Genomic DNA, 18840 nt, shown 5'->3' on the forward strand with positions numbered 1-18840 from the left:
AGTATGGCTGTTTCAACTCACAGGGTGTTGAAAAGCCAGAATTCTGTAAATAACCTCTTATCCATTAATAAATTGGTGGAAAAAATAGAAATAAAACCTAACTAAATCTGAATGGTACTAAAAGTAATGCAAAAACAGCTCAGAATTGTCTCTGTAAATCTACACAAGTAACACATACATAAATAATGTCAGGCAAAGGAGATTCTTTAAAAGGAATGTATATACAAAACTAAAGAAAATAAGTAGCCACTGAGTTAAACTTTTATAAAGTTTCTTTAAGTCTAAACTCAAATCTGCAATGGTAATGCTAACACAGCAAGACATTTCTAAAAGTTTGCAATGTTGAAATTGCAATTATCACTTGGCCTGTCTCTAGATGCATTTTTTTCATAGGTTTACTTTGAACAATATAGATTGGGTTTTTAAATCTAAAAGATACAAACCACTTTCAAATCATGTCAACCAACTCTCTTCTGATTGCACTGCAGGAGTCTTTACAGTCCTGATTAGTTTATATTTAAGGTTGAGAAGACTGTATAGCTGGAAAATGTGTCCTGAAAATCTGCAGTTACAACATACCAAATTTGCCAATAATGAAGGTTACATAATCATGAGAGACATACATACATACATGACTGCTATTTCTAATATTAGGACTTCACTAGTCCTATGTCTGTCTACCAGATGAATTGAAAATGGTCTCTGAAATAACTATTCAGCTTCCATTCAGGCTTTTCAGCTTCTAAAAAGATAGGGGGAAAAAAAGACCAGTTTTGCAATGTAGTTGAAAGAGTAATAGTAATAAAATTAGCAGACTGAAAAAAGTCCAGAATTTATGACTTCTTCCAGAAAAAATGTCTTGCTCTTATTTATACGTACATGTTATACTTTCTAGCAGTGTTGTCAAGTTTAAATGATAGCCCATCAGTTAGGGGAAAAGTGACTTAAAGCCATATGAAGTCTAGAAACTAGTGTACTGCTTTTCAGCTTTATGCACACCTGAAACTGCTTAATGGCTTTGAGTCCTCTGCAAAAAGAGGTTATGCTGCTTGTAAGTATATTGGGCAGATTTTAGTGTATTTCTTCAGTAAGTTTTTGTCAACAATAAGCATTTCCTTATCTGCTTCCAAAACCAGCTGACCTTCTGACAATGTAATCTACTCCAAAGTAATTTTAAAGATTACTTTGTTGACGAGAAACAGGGCAGCAGCAATCCTAGATACTCTAGACTAGCTTGTCAGAGAAGAACTTCCAGCTCCAAGGAAGAGACACTGAGTCCTTATTTGAGAGGAATCAGCATCCTGATCAGCAGGAATCTACTGGCATATATAAGATATTCTAATATGGTGGGTTAGATTTCTAATTATGTGTTTTTACATCCTGAGAACAACCTCAAAGTCCTTTGTTTACTAATATTAACTTAATAAAAAAAGTAATTTCTCTTGCTTGTAACACATATGGAAAATGCACCATCAAGACCAGGAAAGCAAGCAGCATCTTGTTTTATGTACAAATGCTTCATTTCTATCCTCCAACAATGATTGCTACAGTCTCAATTAGCAGTCTTAAAATAAAGATATTCAGAAATCAAGAGAGATTAAATCTATACATATAATAGTTTATGGAGGTATTGCATGCATTTTTCAAGGTACTGACCTTGACCCACAATTATATGTTGTTTTCAGTATGATACAATATTCTGGGCTCTATTTTTCACAGTATAATACTTTTGATTACTCCTCCTTTTTTAAATTTTGTTTTTTCAATACTCACCCATTTGGAATATAGGAAGAAGCAGCATATTAAAAACTGTGTTATAGAATCAGTTATGCAAAAAGAATTACTTCCGATTTCTTTTAGATTATAGCTAGGCGTCAGTAAGAAATTCTTTGTAACAGTTGCTTACTTATCAAGTTATTAGAATAGGAGAAATGCTCTCACCATCTGTATACAAGCAGGGCTTCTGCAAAATATACTCTCTCTTGCTAGAACAAAATATCCTAGTACTCATCATTTTTAATTGTCAGCAATTCTAAAGATACTATCAGGAGCCCTCACACAGTTCCAAATCTACGGTACATGTACACATGTGCACTTGGGTCTCAATGCATTAAAGAAAAGGTAATTTAGAAAGACAGCCTGAACTATAGCATAAACTTTCTCTCTGCACTTATGAGTTTAAAGGGCTCCTTCCCTCCAGAGTTGCTGACCCTGGGTTAACCCATTGCCAGAAGACTCTAGTTAGTCCTCTAGCAAACAGCTGCCTCCTGAGTAATACACATCCCAAAAGTCAGCCATTGCTCATCAGCAGCTTTCTGCATTCACAGGTAAGACAGCAGCAGACTTCTATACTCTCCTGCATACAGATAAAAGGAATTAAGAGAGCAGGCTCATGGCAGTCTAAAATAAACATCCAAACAAACAATAAGACATTTTTCCCATTTGTCCCAGGGAATTTTATCTGGAAAATAAAACCAAGCAGAGAATCTAATTTCTAATAGAGCTGAATACATAAGATGGAATAACCCACTGAGGAAACCGACTCCTTCCCAAGGATTACATGTTGTAAAGACTGCAGCAGGATGACTCTTTGGAGAAATAAGCAGAACCAACCACAATCTCTTAATGCATATTGTTGCTGGTATGGACAGATATCACGGGGCTAGTCCAGGAGCTGCTGCAGTCAGGGAAGCCTTCCTCTGAGTCCACAAGGTTGACTATTGCCTTTTCAAATGTTTTCCTCTAGAGTCGTGGAAGACTGCTAAAGACAGGAAAGCCAAATTAAAAAAAAACAAAACAAAAAACACACATAAAAAAGACTGTTAACCAAGCTTTGCATGCTCTTTATCACAGTCCTTAAAAAGGGACAGCAGCACTGGTTATTACAGTAACTAAAAAGTAAGTTCTAAATATGTTGGGTCAACATAGTGTGAAAGAATTTTTTTCTTATTCAAAGCTTAAATTAAATACCTAATAATCTTTGCAAGGAAAACAGGACAGCAGAAACAGCTCTGTTTTCTTCCCCTCAGAAAAGAAAGGTGCTTGAGAAGAAAGACAGCACATCAACAGACAAACGTCTAGGTAAGCAAAGCTGAATTGCACTTTCTGCTCTTTAGTCTTCAAATTTTTAGAGAGGTAAAAATTATGCTCTGTAAGACTAGAGTATGGCACACATGCTCATTACACATACTTCTGCAAAAAGCCCATACAAAAAATATAGGAAGCAGCTGTCAAAAGTGGTCTTGTACATCATAATGCAAAAATTAATTTTAATTTTCTGCTACTCCAAAATTACTTCAAGTCTGGAGAACCAAGCCAGGCAGAAACTTTATCCAACTTTTATGGGGCAAACACTACTCTGACAGAAATTTGTCACTTTCTTCCTACTGCATTATGATTCAAGTACATTCGCCTGCAGAAAGGGCAAAATATGCTTGTTACATGAGTCTGTATATTTATGTGTCAACTGACAGCCTTGGAAACTGAGAGCAAACCTGGGAGGAGGTGTTTGAAATAGACTGTGAGAGAGCAAAAAGCATTCCATATGTCTGAGGATAACACTGCCAAGGTAAAAGTAAAGCAAAAAGTACTGCCATTCTATCATCATTCACACTATCCAGAATGATTTACTGGAATTCCTTTACAGGAAAAATATTGTAAAATTACAGTTTACACTAAAGAAATGTACAGTCCTAATTAACCAAGGAAATGAAGTATTTGACTACATACAGTCTTTAAGCTATCTCACTGATGCATCCAGAAATATGTCTTTATCATTCTTGTTTCCCAATTCAGTCACTTGTAGGATGAAAGAAAATAGCAGGAAGAGATATCTGTTGTTGCTAAGTAAAGTCTCCCTGATTTACAGCCCACATTCAGGAGCATAAAAAGGATAAAAGCAACTCCCCCGTCAACAGTCTAATGTCTGTTCACACAACAAAATAGTGAATGGTGTCATAGTTGTCAAGAGTGCCTTTTGAGATATATTTCAAGTTAATAGTCATGCCAAAGTCAAAGAAGCACTAGTGTCTAAAGTTTCAAAATGCAGCATAACCTTTAGTTTGCAAAAGGATGATAGAAACCCACGCCTAACATTTTACCTACCATTTAGTAATCTTTAATCTGTTTCACTGTAGCACAAAATCCAGTTTATTTATCAAGAAGTGTTTAACAAAAATATAAATGTTACATTGTGTGAATTATGTTTATTATTCTAATCTATAGGTGTCCATTCCTTGAAAATAAGACCATCAGAACAGCCTCATAAACAGTGTTTGCGCCTGTAGTTAGTTCACAATAGATTCAACCTCAAGCGCCAAGACTGGGATAACATTGCCACCAATATAACTCAGCAAGATCAGAGTATGAGTACATCACCCATCAGACAAATATCAGGAGGATTTTGTTGTTGTATCAGTCCTTCTAACCTTTATAAACCTCATATGATGATACACTAAAGTCTCTTGTCTACAGCCTGCTGTTAGTATGGATCTGGTCTCCAATAATGCAAAGTAAGGATAAAAATGAATTTCTTAATTTATTTCTTCCACTAAAGTATTTGAGCTTAAGGAAAATTTTGATGATCTAATGTTTTTACTCATGTGATTGTGTTTGAAAAAAGAAAATACAATAATAACTCTTAGAAAATGCATTATGAATTCCTTAGAAATTAGAAAAAGATCCAAAAGTATTAAGATAGGTTAAACTTCTGCATGTATATGCATATTCTACCTCATAAAACAAAAGAGGCTAAGTAGTTTATCACAGAGATCATGCTGGGTCACAACAAAGGAACACTAAGCACCACATTTGTCTTTCTAGAATTACAAAACAGTACACTTTAGGAAACAGTTCAAGAGATAAAACAAGAATACGTAAACAATGTTTAAGAAGTTTCACTGTAAAATATTACTTCCACTCTCCGAAATAAATGTTTCTACATTTTTTCAAAAAAAATTCAGTTGTTGAAGTTCCATATGGTATTATCAAAGCTGAGATACAGGTAATCGTGAAAATTTACAATTTCCCTTCCAAAACCAGTACTATGAACAGGCAAGTGGAAAATTAGCACTGTATGCTAAATTCATCTTGCCAGAATGTACCAAGCACTGCTACCTTTACCTGAAATCACAGAACTTTACAGAAAGTACTGTAGAGAAACTTGTTTTCATTACTCACTCCTTTTTCTCTTAAAATAGCAGTCTGACACATTAGCAGCAATCAGTGTGCTTTGGTGTTACAGACTGTAGGTTTACAGGCTTCTTCTATGAACATTCGGTACAGTTTAATACAACACACTTAGTACTTCTTTATTTTTATACATGCATACATATCTGTAGACTAATAAATCAGACATCTCCCTCTAAATGCTGAAGACCTTTCTCTAGGCCAGAGAGAAGGATAAGAAAAGGACAGTTCTTTTGCATGTAGAGTGCTTATCATCAGTACAACAATTCATTTTTAAATCAAATAATCTACAGAAATCACTTTGATCCAGCAGCAAGGCAAGCAAGAGTTCTGTGCACACAATAGAAAGGGAAGTTAACACAGAGTCCGTAACTTTCTTTACCATCTCTCTGCTTTTTTTGACCCTTATTTTACCATTAATGCAACTTTAATTGTGTTTACCTGCTTCTATATTATGAAAAAAATGTTTAGCAGCATTACTCATGTTTTCAATATGACACAATTCCACAATATATGAGAAGGCACTGAAGTACAAGACAAAACAAGGCAAGTCTGATTACATACAGAAGAACACAGGAAAAACACAAACACATTTGATATAAAAAAACACAAAATCCTCAAAATTGTCTGCTAGCTATGATGCAGGAAATTACAAGATATGGTGGACACAGGTAAGAAATGTTCTAGAGACAAGCTTAACAATTAAAAAGCATTAATCTCACCATTCTTGACAGAACGTTCTCACTAGAAAACAACTGACACAGCGCTTGGTGAAAATGTAACTGGAAGCTTGCTAGAAAAAGAAAACAAAAAACTAATTCTCTTCACAAGAAGGGTCATTTTGTTTATTATGTAAAAGCTCCTACATGAGTTCATGTGGCATTTTACAATTCTGGCTTTGATCCATAAAAACATCTTTTAGAAACTATACTCTGCATTACCCCAAATGCTGCTGATTTCTTGCATTGTAATTTATTTGTGGTGCAGTATTTCTCATTCTCACACTCAAGCCTGTCATTTTCACTGAGCAATATTCAGTTCAGCCAGTAAGCATGCACTTTGTCAAACCCTCAGAAGAGTCACAAGACTAGTTGCAGAACTTAGGCTGGAATTGCTTTCACTAGAATGAAAGGCCGTATTTCAGATTTTTATCTATCCTAACCTAAACAATCACATACACACCATCATTTTAATTGAATATGTCTTTGAACTACAGAATTAGTAACTGCAGAAAAAAAGTAAACAAGAGCCCTGACCTATTAGATTTGAGTAATTATTAGTAAGATGTCCACTACATCCCAGCACTCCTAAAACTGAGAACCAGAAAGATTACTTTACAGAGAAAATGCACAAGTCAGAAAGGCTATATGCTCTAGGTGACACTTTTTTACACTGATGTAGTGTGAATGCACTTCATTTCAAATTACTCTGGTACATGCTGTATCAATTGAGTGAAATGAAAAAAAAATTACTGGGATATTTAGATGCTGCACAAAACAATAGAGGTTTAAAAATACAAGTCTTTGATGGTTAGGTATCTCCTATTGCCTGAGACTGTAAAGATTATCAAAACCGCATTTTTTCAGCAAGTTCTGTAGTTAAAGGAGGAGGAAGAGATCACACATTCAAGAAGCAAAGGAACTAATAGAACCTGTGTTTGTATTTCTTACTGCTAGGATTCCAGCATACTCAATTCAGCTTTTCTCCACCATGTCCATTCTGATAGCTAGAAAAGGCAAAGAGGCATCACACAACGTTGCTGGTACTAAGATAGGCTCCTGTGAACTAATTGTTCACATACCACTACACCAGGACAGCTGCTTTCATTTCACAGGAATAAGGAAAGCAGAAACCATGAGGTCTTGTTTTCCTAAAAAAGAAAAGTTTATCAGAAACCTTTATTAAATAGCTTCTACAGCAGAGGAATTTATGACTGAGCTTGTAGTGATTCCATATACTTTAAAGACTTGGAGCATACTTCCTATAAAGGATGACATGCACAACTAAGCATTTATACAGACAACAAATTTCCAGCTAACTGTGAAAATTATGACTTACATCACCACGTCTAATGTTTAAGAATGTCCTTTGTCAAATGACAGTGTTGCTGGCAACTATTACAAGGTTGTCTAGAAATAACACAAAATGAAAGATGCAAAATTGTAATAATTCCACAATAGTTTATATCCAGTCATCTATAAATTTACAAAGTCTGTACATAAACAGGGTATACCTATGCTCCAGATAACTAGCTTTTGATAAGGAGATGTGGAAATAGTTTACAAAGTTAGCCAGCTTGCAATCAAGTAGCAGACCAATTGGATGTGCAGTGAAGCAGTTCTATTGAGTGGGACCTGTGAGTCCTTCAGGTCAACAAATTGTCCAAGAGGCAGCAGTGTGTCCTGGTGGTGTATTAGGAAGAGCATTGCCAGCAGGTTGAAGAAGGTGATCTTGTCTCTCTGTTCAGCCTTGGTGAGGGCACATCTGGACTACTGTTCATTTCTGGGCTCCTCACTAGAAGGAGTCAGAGAGCCCCTAGATTTGGTCCAGTGGAGGACTAAAACCATGATTAATGTATGTGCATATTAGAGACATATCACAGCATTGCTCTATCCCTCAGAAGATGGAAGAGAAAATCTTTCTTACAGATTAAATACCTAAACAAGTAACAACAAATAATTCTATTTTCCAAACACTCACTCTTTGGTTTAGCCCAAGAGAGAAATTACACATATTCAAAGTTAAAACTACTTAAACTGAAATAAAATCTCTACATAGACACTATTCTTTAAGCAATGGTGCATTGGTTTTGGTTTATATATGTTCTACATCAACTTAAGATAACAATCAGTAGGATCTATCAAATTAAGTGCACTCACAAAAGCTATGGGCTAACCTGGTTTACTGCTTGTAACATTACACATAGAAGTAACTGGTTAAACTCCATAGATCATGTCCTTTATCCACAGAATTTAAAAAACAATAGATGTAATTTAAAGAAGTTCTATCCACATATCTAAAAAGTACAATAAATTTAGCATTGACGTTCTTAAGAAAATGAGCTGCAATCCTGAAATCCCTCGACAAATTAAAGATCTTCATTATTAGAGACAGACATAAACCCCACAATTATGCATTCATTTCCTCCTTATTTCAAGTAACAGTAACGGACATTGCCCATAAGGAGCAAACAGCACCTAAATCCACACAAGAAGCTCACCTTAAGGAACACAATGCTGCACTGGCTTCTCACTAAGTCCTTATTATGCGGATTTTGATGAACCAATTTTGTCTTATAAGTTCCACATTTCGAAGACCTCAACAGTTTGCTCTTGCCACATCACCACAGTCTAGTCTAGGTCAATGAGCTGCAACATGCCAGAAATAAGGGTGTTCCCATAAATGTGACTGCACAGGAACTCTAGAAAAGCAGTCTAACTCTACTAACCTTCAGGGTGTGCACAATATACAAGCAATCTCTCTAGCATGTGGAAAAAGAGGCTTATGTAATTATTCTTGAGCTACTATTGCCTGTGGTGAATGTGTTCATTAGTCATGGAAGGGAAATTACACGTACACAATCACACACATGGCAAGAAAGTGTTCTTTCCTACATAAAAATAAAAAATTAAAACCCACAAAATAATTGCATGTGATAGTTTGTTGTTATAGTTTCACAACAGCAAAAAAGATATGACAATGAAGTGACAAGAACAGGCACACAATTTTAACTGGCAGATATAAGAATACCCCATGTAACACAGCTACTGGCCACATTGCTTATACTACACCAAGGGAGATTATGGTCAAAACAAGGACTTACATAGAACAAAACAATTTGCTGCTGTTGAAATTCTGTGATAGCAGCCTTCATGGTATTGCCACAAAATGGGTTTACATGTGATCCATCGGGAAAACACATTTTCTTTAATGCTGACAAAAACAAAGTCTGAATAAAACTTTTTATGATGTCTTGATTCTTAAATTAAAACAAAAAATCATAGTCACTTACAGAACGCGTTAAATCACAGCAAAGAGTTAATTATACCATACTAACTTCCTTTTGTCTAGTATAAAAGGACATTTTTTTACTTTGCCTGGCTGAGTGTAATAGCCTATGAATTATGAGATCAAAGCAGCAAACTGTATGTTTTCTAAAGTAAGAGTTTCCTTCACGAAGTTTTACACTTACTACAGCTGAAGGAGCTGTGTGAAGGGATCAGTACTAAACCCAAAGGACAGGCTGTGCACAGCAAGAAAGAGAGCAACTCCCTCGTGCTTTTTGCAGGTCACTACCAAGGACCATGTTAGCAGATCCACACCAGACCCTTAACAGGCAGCTCTGCTGCTACCAGTAATTAGCTTGGACAGCTCTGGCTCCAGGAGTAGCAGCAAGGCTACACCATAATGAGCTCAGCTGGGATTAGCAGGACAGGGCAGGGAACCAAGAGAGCTGAGGCATTCTGCATTGCGTATGTATCACAGAGATCAAACAAGGATGGCTGGCTAGGTTATCCCCTCACCACCTCATTCCAAAAATGAAGCACGGCAGTGTGTAAAATACAGGCTAATGAAGAGCGACACCTCCAACAGATGAGAGCCACATTAATTAACACAATCCCTAGATCATGGAATACAGTTTCTGTTAGTGCTAGCAAACTTGTAACTTGTCACTGATTTAAGGGGGAGAGAGAAGGAAGGAAAAAAAAAAAAAGAGCTGATGTTTTTCTTTCCTGCTTCTGGTGGATGTTTTTATAACAGAATTTTTCAAGGAATTCCTCTTGTATGGCCTTTTAGGCATTTCAGAAAAAAGTATGCTTCTTTACTTTAACACCGTTTAAGAAACAAACACTTCTTAATCAACAGCTTTTTGTGCTCCCTTTTGAAACAAGACAGTTCATTCTACATCACATCAGGATCCTCTTGACAAAGCTGACAGGAGCCTTTATGCTGGTATCTGCATTTACTATTTTCAAGCTTGTTTATGAGTTTAAAAAGGTTACTGGTTTTCAAATATCGAAATGTTTTAGGAGAACCAGAATAAAAGCACCCCCACTTTCACAAAATACAAATTTTCAAGTACCGCATCCAGTGAATCTGAATTTTTTATGAATTATACATTCTGAGGCACAAAACCTTATATGTGGAAATAAAAAGAAGTTCAATTACATAGTTTCAGACAGATATTGTGCTAGTATGATGCCATGCCTCCCAGGTGACATGTGGCAGAATAGTGTCACCCACATTCTGACAACATTACTTTAAATACTGATATGAGAAAGAAGTTAAAATCATCACATAATCTCTTGGAAACAAAGGGAAAGTTATCAGCCCCCCTGATGCCCCAGCAAGCCTATCTGAAAGTTGCAACTAATGCCCACTCTAAATCACACAGTTGCTCTTCAGCTTAATAAAGGAATTAACTATGTGTGGATGATCTAATGTATTAAGAAAAACCATAATGACTTTAGAAGCATAGAAAAATAAAATTTAACAGTTTTTTTGTCATTAAAATATTTTTAGGTATTTTAATAATGCCAAAGATAAAAATTGTACTAAAAACCTTTATGAAATAATTTTAAAACTATGCAATCCAAATTCCTACTGGGCATAGAAATAAACTCTTAGACAATGTGGTAACCTCCTAAGACCCGCATCATCTTTGCAGTCACGTACATCAGTGCAAGTTGTATGTACACTGACAGGTGGATTAGGTTCCATCAGCTGCCATCTCAATAACGGATACTAATCTATGAAGAATATGGAGAATGGGATCCTCCATTACTTAAAAAGGACCAGAAATGCCACATAAGCACCTGATACTGGGTTCTTAATGCACAATTTACATTACAGAAGCACTATACAGCTTTTTGAGGTACCAAAATAACAGTCTTATTGTTACAGACTGCTTTTATTTGTGTCTTGTCTATTTTCCTTGGTTTAAGCATATTAAAAATAAAATCCAAACTTCCTTTAGTGTGGCTTCATACAAATCTAATCTGATGACAAAAATTACTGAAATCCTGTTATTTTCAGCTCACCTTAAACAGAGATGAAAAAATTAGATGACTAAATGAAGACTGAGCATTATACTCTCCCCAATACCTACTTTTCCCAAATACATTAGTTATAACACAAGGTCATGTAATTTACTTTAAACAGAAGTCACCTTTGCCTCTCTTTTTCTTTACTTTTTTTTTTAACTGTCAGAACCAGAACACCCAGTGCTTCACTGTATATCAAGTTCAAGATACCTACGTCTTTATCTAGTTCAATTTTTTTTATCTTGTTAGCCTTGGCCTGTCAGTGGATAAGAAAGCCTGTCTAGTTATAGACACAGAATTAAATAATTTCATTGAATTCAGTAACTATCATCCTTAAGTCACATCCAGATTGCACTAGATTTAAAACAGTGAGCTGTAAGTAAAAACAAATGTTCATTTTTCCTAAAAAACCCCAAACCTTTTCATTATAATTTAGCCAAATATTTTCCATTATGCTTGGGTATTTCATAAAATGCTCCAGTGCTACCACCAATGCCTGTAGCAATTTTGTACTTTACCATTGTTTTCATCCACACCTTTTTTCCTTTTTTAAAGACAAACTGCTCCTAAGTAAATGCTAGTATTTCAAAGCAATGCAAATTTACTAAGATAGGCCATAACATTACTTATATATGAGAAACAGTTTATCATTCACAGTAGGATGCTTTATGTCACCCCAGACTCTGAACAGCTACCAGTTTTGCAGCATTTTCTGTGGCTCTCTTTTCCTTCAGAGAGAGTTATAAAGTTAGTTTCAAGATTAGTCAGTATTGTTCTAACTGCAAAAATAATTATTTTTACTAAAACACACAAGTGTTTACTGAGCTGTTAGGTGCATGGTAAAGTCCTGCCAAAGCCACAATGAAATTATTTTCTAGAAATAGGTTCTGAAAAACAGCAGTGCTTGAAAACTGAACTGATAAGAAATGTTTTCATACCTCCAATTGCATCTGTTTACCAAAAATCCTGTCTGCTAAGGATTTAAAAGAGGAAGAATTTTGCATAAAATTTTCACTGTTCTGTATAGAGCCCAAGGGAGAATGACATACAGAATGTTCATTATGCAAATTTTATGTGGCAAATTCTTTCCTCTTTACATTAATAAAGATATATTACTGCATTTTTTGGTGAAATTATCAGAAATAATTTATTTTTAAATAATTTAACAGATGAAAACTCCCTGCTTTCATGCACATATTATTTTATTTTTCCCCTATAAGGAAGAAGATTTTAGCTTCAATTAATATATGAATCACTACATTTTAGAGGAGGTATTATTTCTATATTTTAAAGAATAAAACTATTTGAAACATAATGAGCAACTGTTTTGTTACAGAAAATTAAAAACATACAGACAACAAAAAAATGGGTGAGGAATTAGACAAACGTAAGTAAGCAATCCTAGCTGACCTTTGTCTAGTACTCAGGCTCTCAATGAGAGCCTAAATAAAATAAGTCAAGGTCAATATATTTCCTCTCGATTTTAACTGTAAATTTTCTCATACAGGGGTAAGCCATGTATTCTGCTTTAACAAAGAATAGTCTTGATCACCACAGAGTAGCCTCTCCCTTCAAATCACATTCTCTTTTGAACACCTATGTAACACTTCTATTCAGAATTCTTGTGTAAGGAAAGTGTTTTTAATGAGCTATGTAACTTACCTGCTATCGCCCTCTTCCCACTGCTTTAACTGCTCTTTTAGTGCTCTGTAGTTGGTCTGTAACATCTGCAGCCTCTCTTCATGTTTTCCACAGGCTGCTCTTAGCTCATAAGATTTTTGAGACTGTATGAAACCGGAGAAACCAAATCAGAGTTGGACCAAATGTAAGAGACTGTTACACAGATCATATGAAACAAAAGTTCTCTTCTAGCAACTACTATGAGACTCAGAAATCTAAATAGAATCATCAAGACTCACAGTTCTTGAGCTCAAAGTTTCCTTATTACTACTTTGGAAAATTCTGCTGATTTGACAATTCACATAAATATTATTTTCATGCTGCTGAAATTTTTAAAAGTTTACCAGCAAAATGTCAGCTTTTATCTGGTGAATGCATAGGCCTAATACATTTTAAAACACGTAGACTGAAAAAGGATTGTTGGCACTGTTTTTTCATTTTAACTACTTTTTTCCCCGATTGAAAACTGATCTCTGTATTTTCAAGAGAAATACTGGCCACATGACAAAAACCTACATTTAAATGGCTCCAGGATTTTCTCACCTATTAAGTTATTTCTGTAAATATATATAAACCTGCAACACCCAGACTTTGTCCTCTATTAAGGCAGCAAACAAGAAATAAAAATAATTTTTACAATAGCTTTTGTATAATCAAAACCATACAAAATAATGTACAGAACAAAAAGTAAAATACATCTTGATTTATATTATAGGATAGCATCATGTAAGCTTAAAAAAATTTCCTAAATGACAATACAATGCTCTGGGAAAAAAATTAACACTAAGAAGAAGCATTTCTGAGTATAAAGCAAGTCAAACTCTGGCATACAATAGTAAAGAATTCACCAGGAAAGAATTCATTATGCTGTAGCAAAATCTGCAATCAGAGCTTCATTTTCAGTTCAATGGGACCTCTGCTTATAGAACAACTACAGGACTAAATAAATCAGAATACTTTATTTGCAAGTATTTACTGCTTATATGTAAGGAGGACTTTTCAGCATTAGTTAATAAATGAGACAGACAAATTGAGCTTCAAACAACAAAAACTGAATCCCATTATAAAAACACTGCGAGGGTTTCCAGAGTACTGCTAACTACAGAATACCTATACCAGGCTTGGCTTACCAAATGTAGCCCAGCTCTCATGATGCACACAGTTGAAAGATACCAGCTAAAGTTTCATATGATGCTATATATAAAATTCTAGAAGTTCTCTGGAAGTGACTCAGGAAATATAAAGAGAAGATTTACGAACATAATCAAGTCCAAAGCGACTGTGCCATTAAATACTTTCCAAAAGTGGTGGTAGTAGGTTTTTTGCTGAAACAACCTCTAAACCAAATACCTTTATAAATTTTGAATTGTTAAAAAAGTACTTCTGATTGCTTTTAAGTGACTCTTGTAAATATCACAATGATATTAAAAACAACCACATAAATAGCAATATAAATTTTAGACTAAGAACACAGAGATCATTACCAAGCTTTGCAAGAGGAAATTTTCATAAGAATACAATTACAGATGTTGTGACTTTGAGAGAAGTTCATGAAGCAACTGTTCTGAGATTGTTTGATATTGCTAGCAAAAGCTGGTCAAGTCTGTCAGGGTACTGGAAAATACTGTCTTTAGTATAAATCCTCAGAACCTCGTTACTGTCAATGCCCTTTCAGAGATGCAACCAGCTGTAGGATTTGACCTTTCCTATTTATGAATCTATATTTTTCATTATTGCTTACCTGTTCCATTATCCATTCTGTTACAGTTATTGCCTTCCCTTATTACTTGCTCTTGAAAAACAATTAGAAATTAGACAATTAACTGTCTTAATCACTCTGTCTATGGAATTAACTTCTGCAGGACTTAAAATATTCATTGAAATTTCCATAATCTGTTAGATTCATCTCTGTCTGAATTATGTTGTATTTAATAACTGAACTGTCTTGTACATAGTTTTGTATATATTTGCAGAAATGGGATAGAACAACCCTCTCTAGCTGTACCTCCAGAATATTCTCCAGATGTCCCCTGTCATCCATAGTACTTCCCATGCAATAATGAAAAGCAGTAACACAAAGTTCAATCTGCAGGAGCAAAAACCCCACTGCCTCTTTTATACTTTTTTTTTTTCTTTTTCTTATTTTCTTTTGGCAGACCGCTCATACAACTCAAAAGATTTTAATTCACATTTTTGCTGAAATTGACCTTCTGTTATAGTAAAAAGGAAATTTAAAAAATTACACTGATTCAATTATTTGACTATGCTTGGGCTTAAAAGAACTCAGTCGCCTAATAGTTACAAATATAGTTCCTTGCACAAACAGTTATGTGAATAAGCTGCAATATTCATCTATTTTCATGATTCAAACAGCATATATGGAACAGGACTACATATGAAATCTGAGGTAAATGTCAGTGTGGTTTTGATCTCACAAACAAGTATTACGGTGACCCTAAAGATTGATGTACATATTCTAGTTTTATTTACCTCCAAAAAATTTTAGAACCTAAAAAGGATGAGAAAACTCGAAGCGAAGAGCTCCTCTTGGTTTTGAGCTCCTTCCAGTTAAAGTCAGGAATAAATCTTCTAGGCTACACCAGTGATCGTAGCTCTGATACAGGAGAAGATGAACATGCACTTAGTTTGTATCAAATACCTACTTCTCAACAACCAAACTCTTACTCACTTCTTGAAGACCAACAGTAGACTGAAGTCCTTATGCTTTGCACCAATTAAGTAGCAGTGATTTAAAAGCATTTATTTAAAATAATTTAAAATTTTGTCATTTAAAACCCAAAAAATACTCTTATTTATTTTGACTTTTTCTTCTGTAAATAAAGGTGAAATCAGACATGGTCTGTTACTTTTTAGTATGCTCAGAAACAAAGCCAATTCTTTATAAAAACTCCGAATTGAAATAATCATCCCATTTATACTAGTAACAAAGACGCTCAGTAACAATACTAGTAACAAGTAACGCTCAGCTGGGAGAACTAGAAAAACCTGTGATTGGGACCTTGACCTCTTCTGCTCCTTTGCAATACTGACTGGGGCATTCCTGTTCTTAAAAACCCCAAAAACAGAGCTGTTTTGGTTTTTTTAAGTCATTACCAATTGTTTCAGAGGACTAATGTATAAAATCAGTCTTTCACGTTCCAGACATGCATCATCATTGTAGTCATTGACAGAGCAACTATTTCTCTGACCAAGAAAATTTCAAGTAATCATATAGACAACACTTTGTTTGAAGATGCAATAATGCAAGGACCAGTTTTGAAAACGTTCATGAAATCTACTTTTTGTTGTTGGAAACTATGCCTGATAGAAGGCTAGCATTAAGAAATCACAGAACAGCAATTGAAATGTCCTGACATTAACTTTACGACAGCTTAGCTCACTGTCATGCTGGCAGTAGCCTCATTGAAGTATGAATGTAGTGCCACAACAGTGTTTATTATGATGACCTGGGCCTCTATAGCTTCTTTTCAATCCATTAAAGCAATCTGCAAAAAAGCCAAGTAGATTTTAAAGAGAAAATGCAAGAAATTCAAGCATTCATTTTCAAGTGGAAATTTAGCCCTTCAAGACATCATGGATATCTGTGATAGAGATCCCACACCTGTAACATCATAAAGCTGCACAGATTTTAAAATTATATTTTCAGATTAAATAGAAGAAAAGTAAAGACAGTACAGTGAATGGTAAAAAATATTATATGAGATTATGCAGACAGAGCTCTGTTTCTCTTCTGCATCTGCTTTTCTTCACTCCTCTTTCCTGAAGAAATGTGGAACTCTCTATCACTTAAGGCAACAGCCACACACACTGACATGTGTTTTGCTTCCAAGAGCAGAACAGCTGCAGCCTACAGTTCCAGAATAATCTGTAACATCAGTGCAAGGCAGGCCAAGTAAGAGTAATGAATAGGAAGCTTTCCAAAGGCCAGTTCTCAGGTTTAGCTGGTGGGACATGCCTTAGATTTCTCAACAGGGAGAACAAACAAAACAAAATTAATTTTCTGTCTCCCAGGAACAAAACAACCTGGAAGACTGAATTCGAAGTCTAAATAACCTCTCCTGCTCATATACTCTACATGTCTTAAGCTGATGCATTAAACTCTCCCAAGTATACAGATGGATGAACTGTGGTATTCATACTGAAATATATTTCCCAATTAGTTTTTCTAAAATTGACTTATCACTGTGGTTGGCAGAGCTTCCAAATTTTTTCATTTACCTTAATTTTATCACAGGATGTTCAATATAACCAGTTCTTCTTTAGGCTACACAAACTTGAAAAATCTTTCAAATCCCGGAACAAGGATAAGCAACAAAAAAAGAGAAGAAGGAGAGAGAAGAGAGGGAGGACAGGGAAGAAGAGGTTGAATTTTAGAAAATATGTTAATTTTGTTTAAGAAAATATGACTCCGGGTTTGCATTTTCCATCCGGAGGTGCGATTTTAAGCCAATAATTTGTTCAAAAGGCGTGTACTTCTGTAGAAAAATACTAAACCAACAAAACACAGCTACAAAAATCTGTGAAACAGGGACAAAATGAGAAATTGTAAAACAAGCTCAATTAAGATTTTCTATGATGGGGTGTAGCGAGCAGGATTGTTATTTTTTTAAAACAGCATTTATTAGACCAGCTAACTAATTGAGTCATAACATAGATAATTTCCAGGGGTCAATCATTTTGAAGTGACTGACTTCAGCATTTGAAAATATGGCTTTATTGTACGAAAAAAAAATTTTTGTACTTTCAGTGCTTCTACTTTCTGATTTACTTCAAATGAACATATCAGTTTCTCAGAATATATATTCTCAAACACAAACTTTGAAAAGATATTTAACAAGTATGGATTATTGATGACAGCTCAATTAAGCTTCCACAGGACTAGAGGATTACTCACACAGTAAAGCAAAAAGGTAAACTACTGGAGAGTGCTCTCTGATCCAAAGAGACTTACAGTCCATAAAAATAAGTGCATTTTAATTTTTAAAATGTCTATTTGTTTTTCTACATCTTTATCTATGCAAGCTTATAGCTAGCAGGCTTTAGATTTACTTTTATTTAATGTTCACCTTTAGCTGTAGTATCTTCTCTAAGCTTTCAATCTTCCTTTCAGCTATTTTAAGCTTCTTTAGTTCCTCTGACTCTCTGAAAGAGCTCTTTGGGGACAGAGACCTTGAACATTTCACAGGTGGTTCCTGGAGAATAAAACAAGGACATGGTTGAACTAGTTGGAACACCGGATTATGAAAGACATGCAGAATTAAAGAAGAAGTAATTTTGAATACTAATAATGAATTACAAAAAAAAAAAAAAATCTGCATGGAATACCAGAGAAATAACAAGCAGAATTACCACAGCGCTACCACTAAAGGTTTCTCTGTGACTCGTTAATGAGAATATTCATTTACATTTACATTGTTTCTTTCAGAATAATGATGTCCCATTAGGGAAGACTAAAGGGTTATAGACTCAGAAATGCAAGAAACCTCATTACAAAGGAGGGGATAGAGGCTGGTCTAATTGCTCTATAAGGGTCCAAGGTTACACTTGATAGGACAACCAGAAGCAAGAGGGAAAGGATTTTTTTTCCCTTTGAAATAGTTTAACACACTGTGAAGTTGAAGGAACAATATGCTTGTGGAATATAAATACAACAGACAGTAGATCTTATACCATAATGACCATATGGTCATTAACTATAATGTGACTAACTAGAGACAAGAATATGTGTTTATATTATGTACAGCTTCATATAGCAATCTGGAGAAAGAGTATGTGAAAGTAACACTTAAACTGGGCAGCTTTCTTGTTCATTCTATGTCATATGTCCTTATGGCAGAGAAAGAAAGGCCTCATAAAATTAGACTTTCAGATTTTTGGAATAACTTTGGTTAAGAATAGTGAAATACTA

At 34.9% G+C, this 18840-nt stretch overlaps 1 protein-coding gene across 1 annotated transcript in view; it reads right to left on the minus strand.

The window, feature by feature from the left end:
• Positions 1-18840, minus strand: part of CNTLN (centlein) — a 186975-nt gene that overhangs the window by 84510 nt on the left and 83625 nt on the right. The window contains 2 exon segments of the mRNA XM_079330391.1: positions 12894-13015; positions 17999-18124. Of these exon segments, the coding sequence (XP_079186517.1) occupies positions 12894-13015; positions 17999-18124 (248 nt within the window).

The sequence above is a fragment of the Erithacus rubecula genome (assembly GCF_903797595.1).
Source record: "Erithacus rubecula genome assembly, chromosome: Z".
Taxonomy (NCBI): domain Eukaryota; kingdom Metazoa; phylum Chordata; class Aves; order Passeriformes; family Muscicapidae; genus Erithacus; species Erithacus rubecula.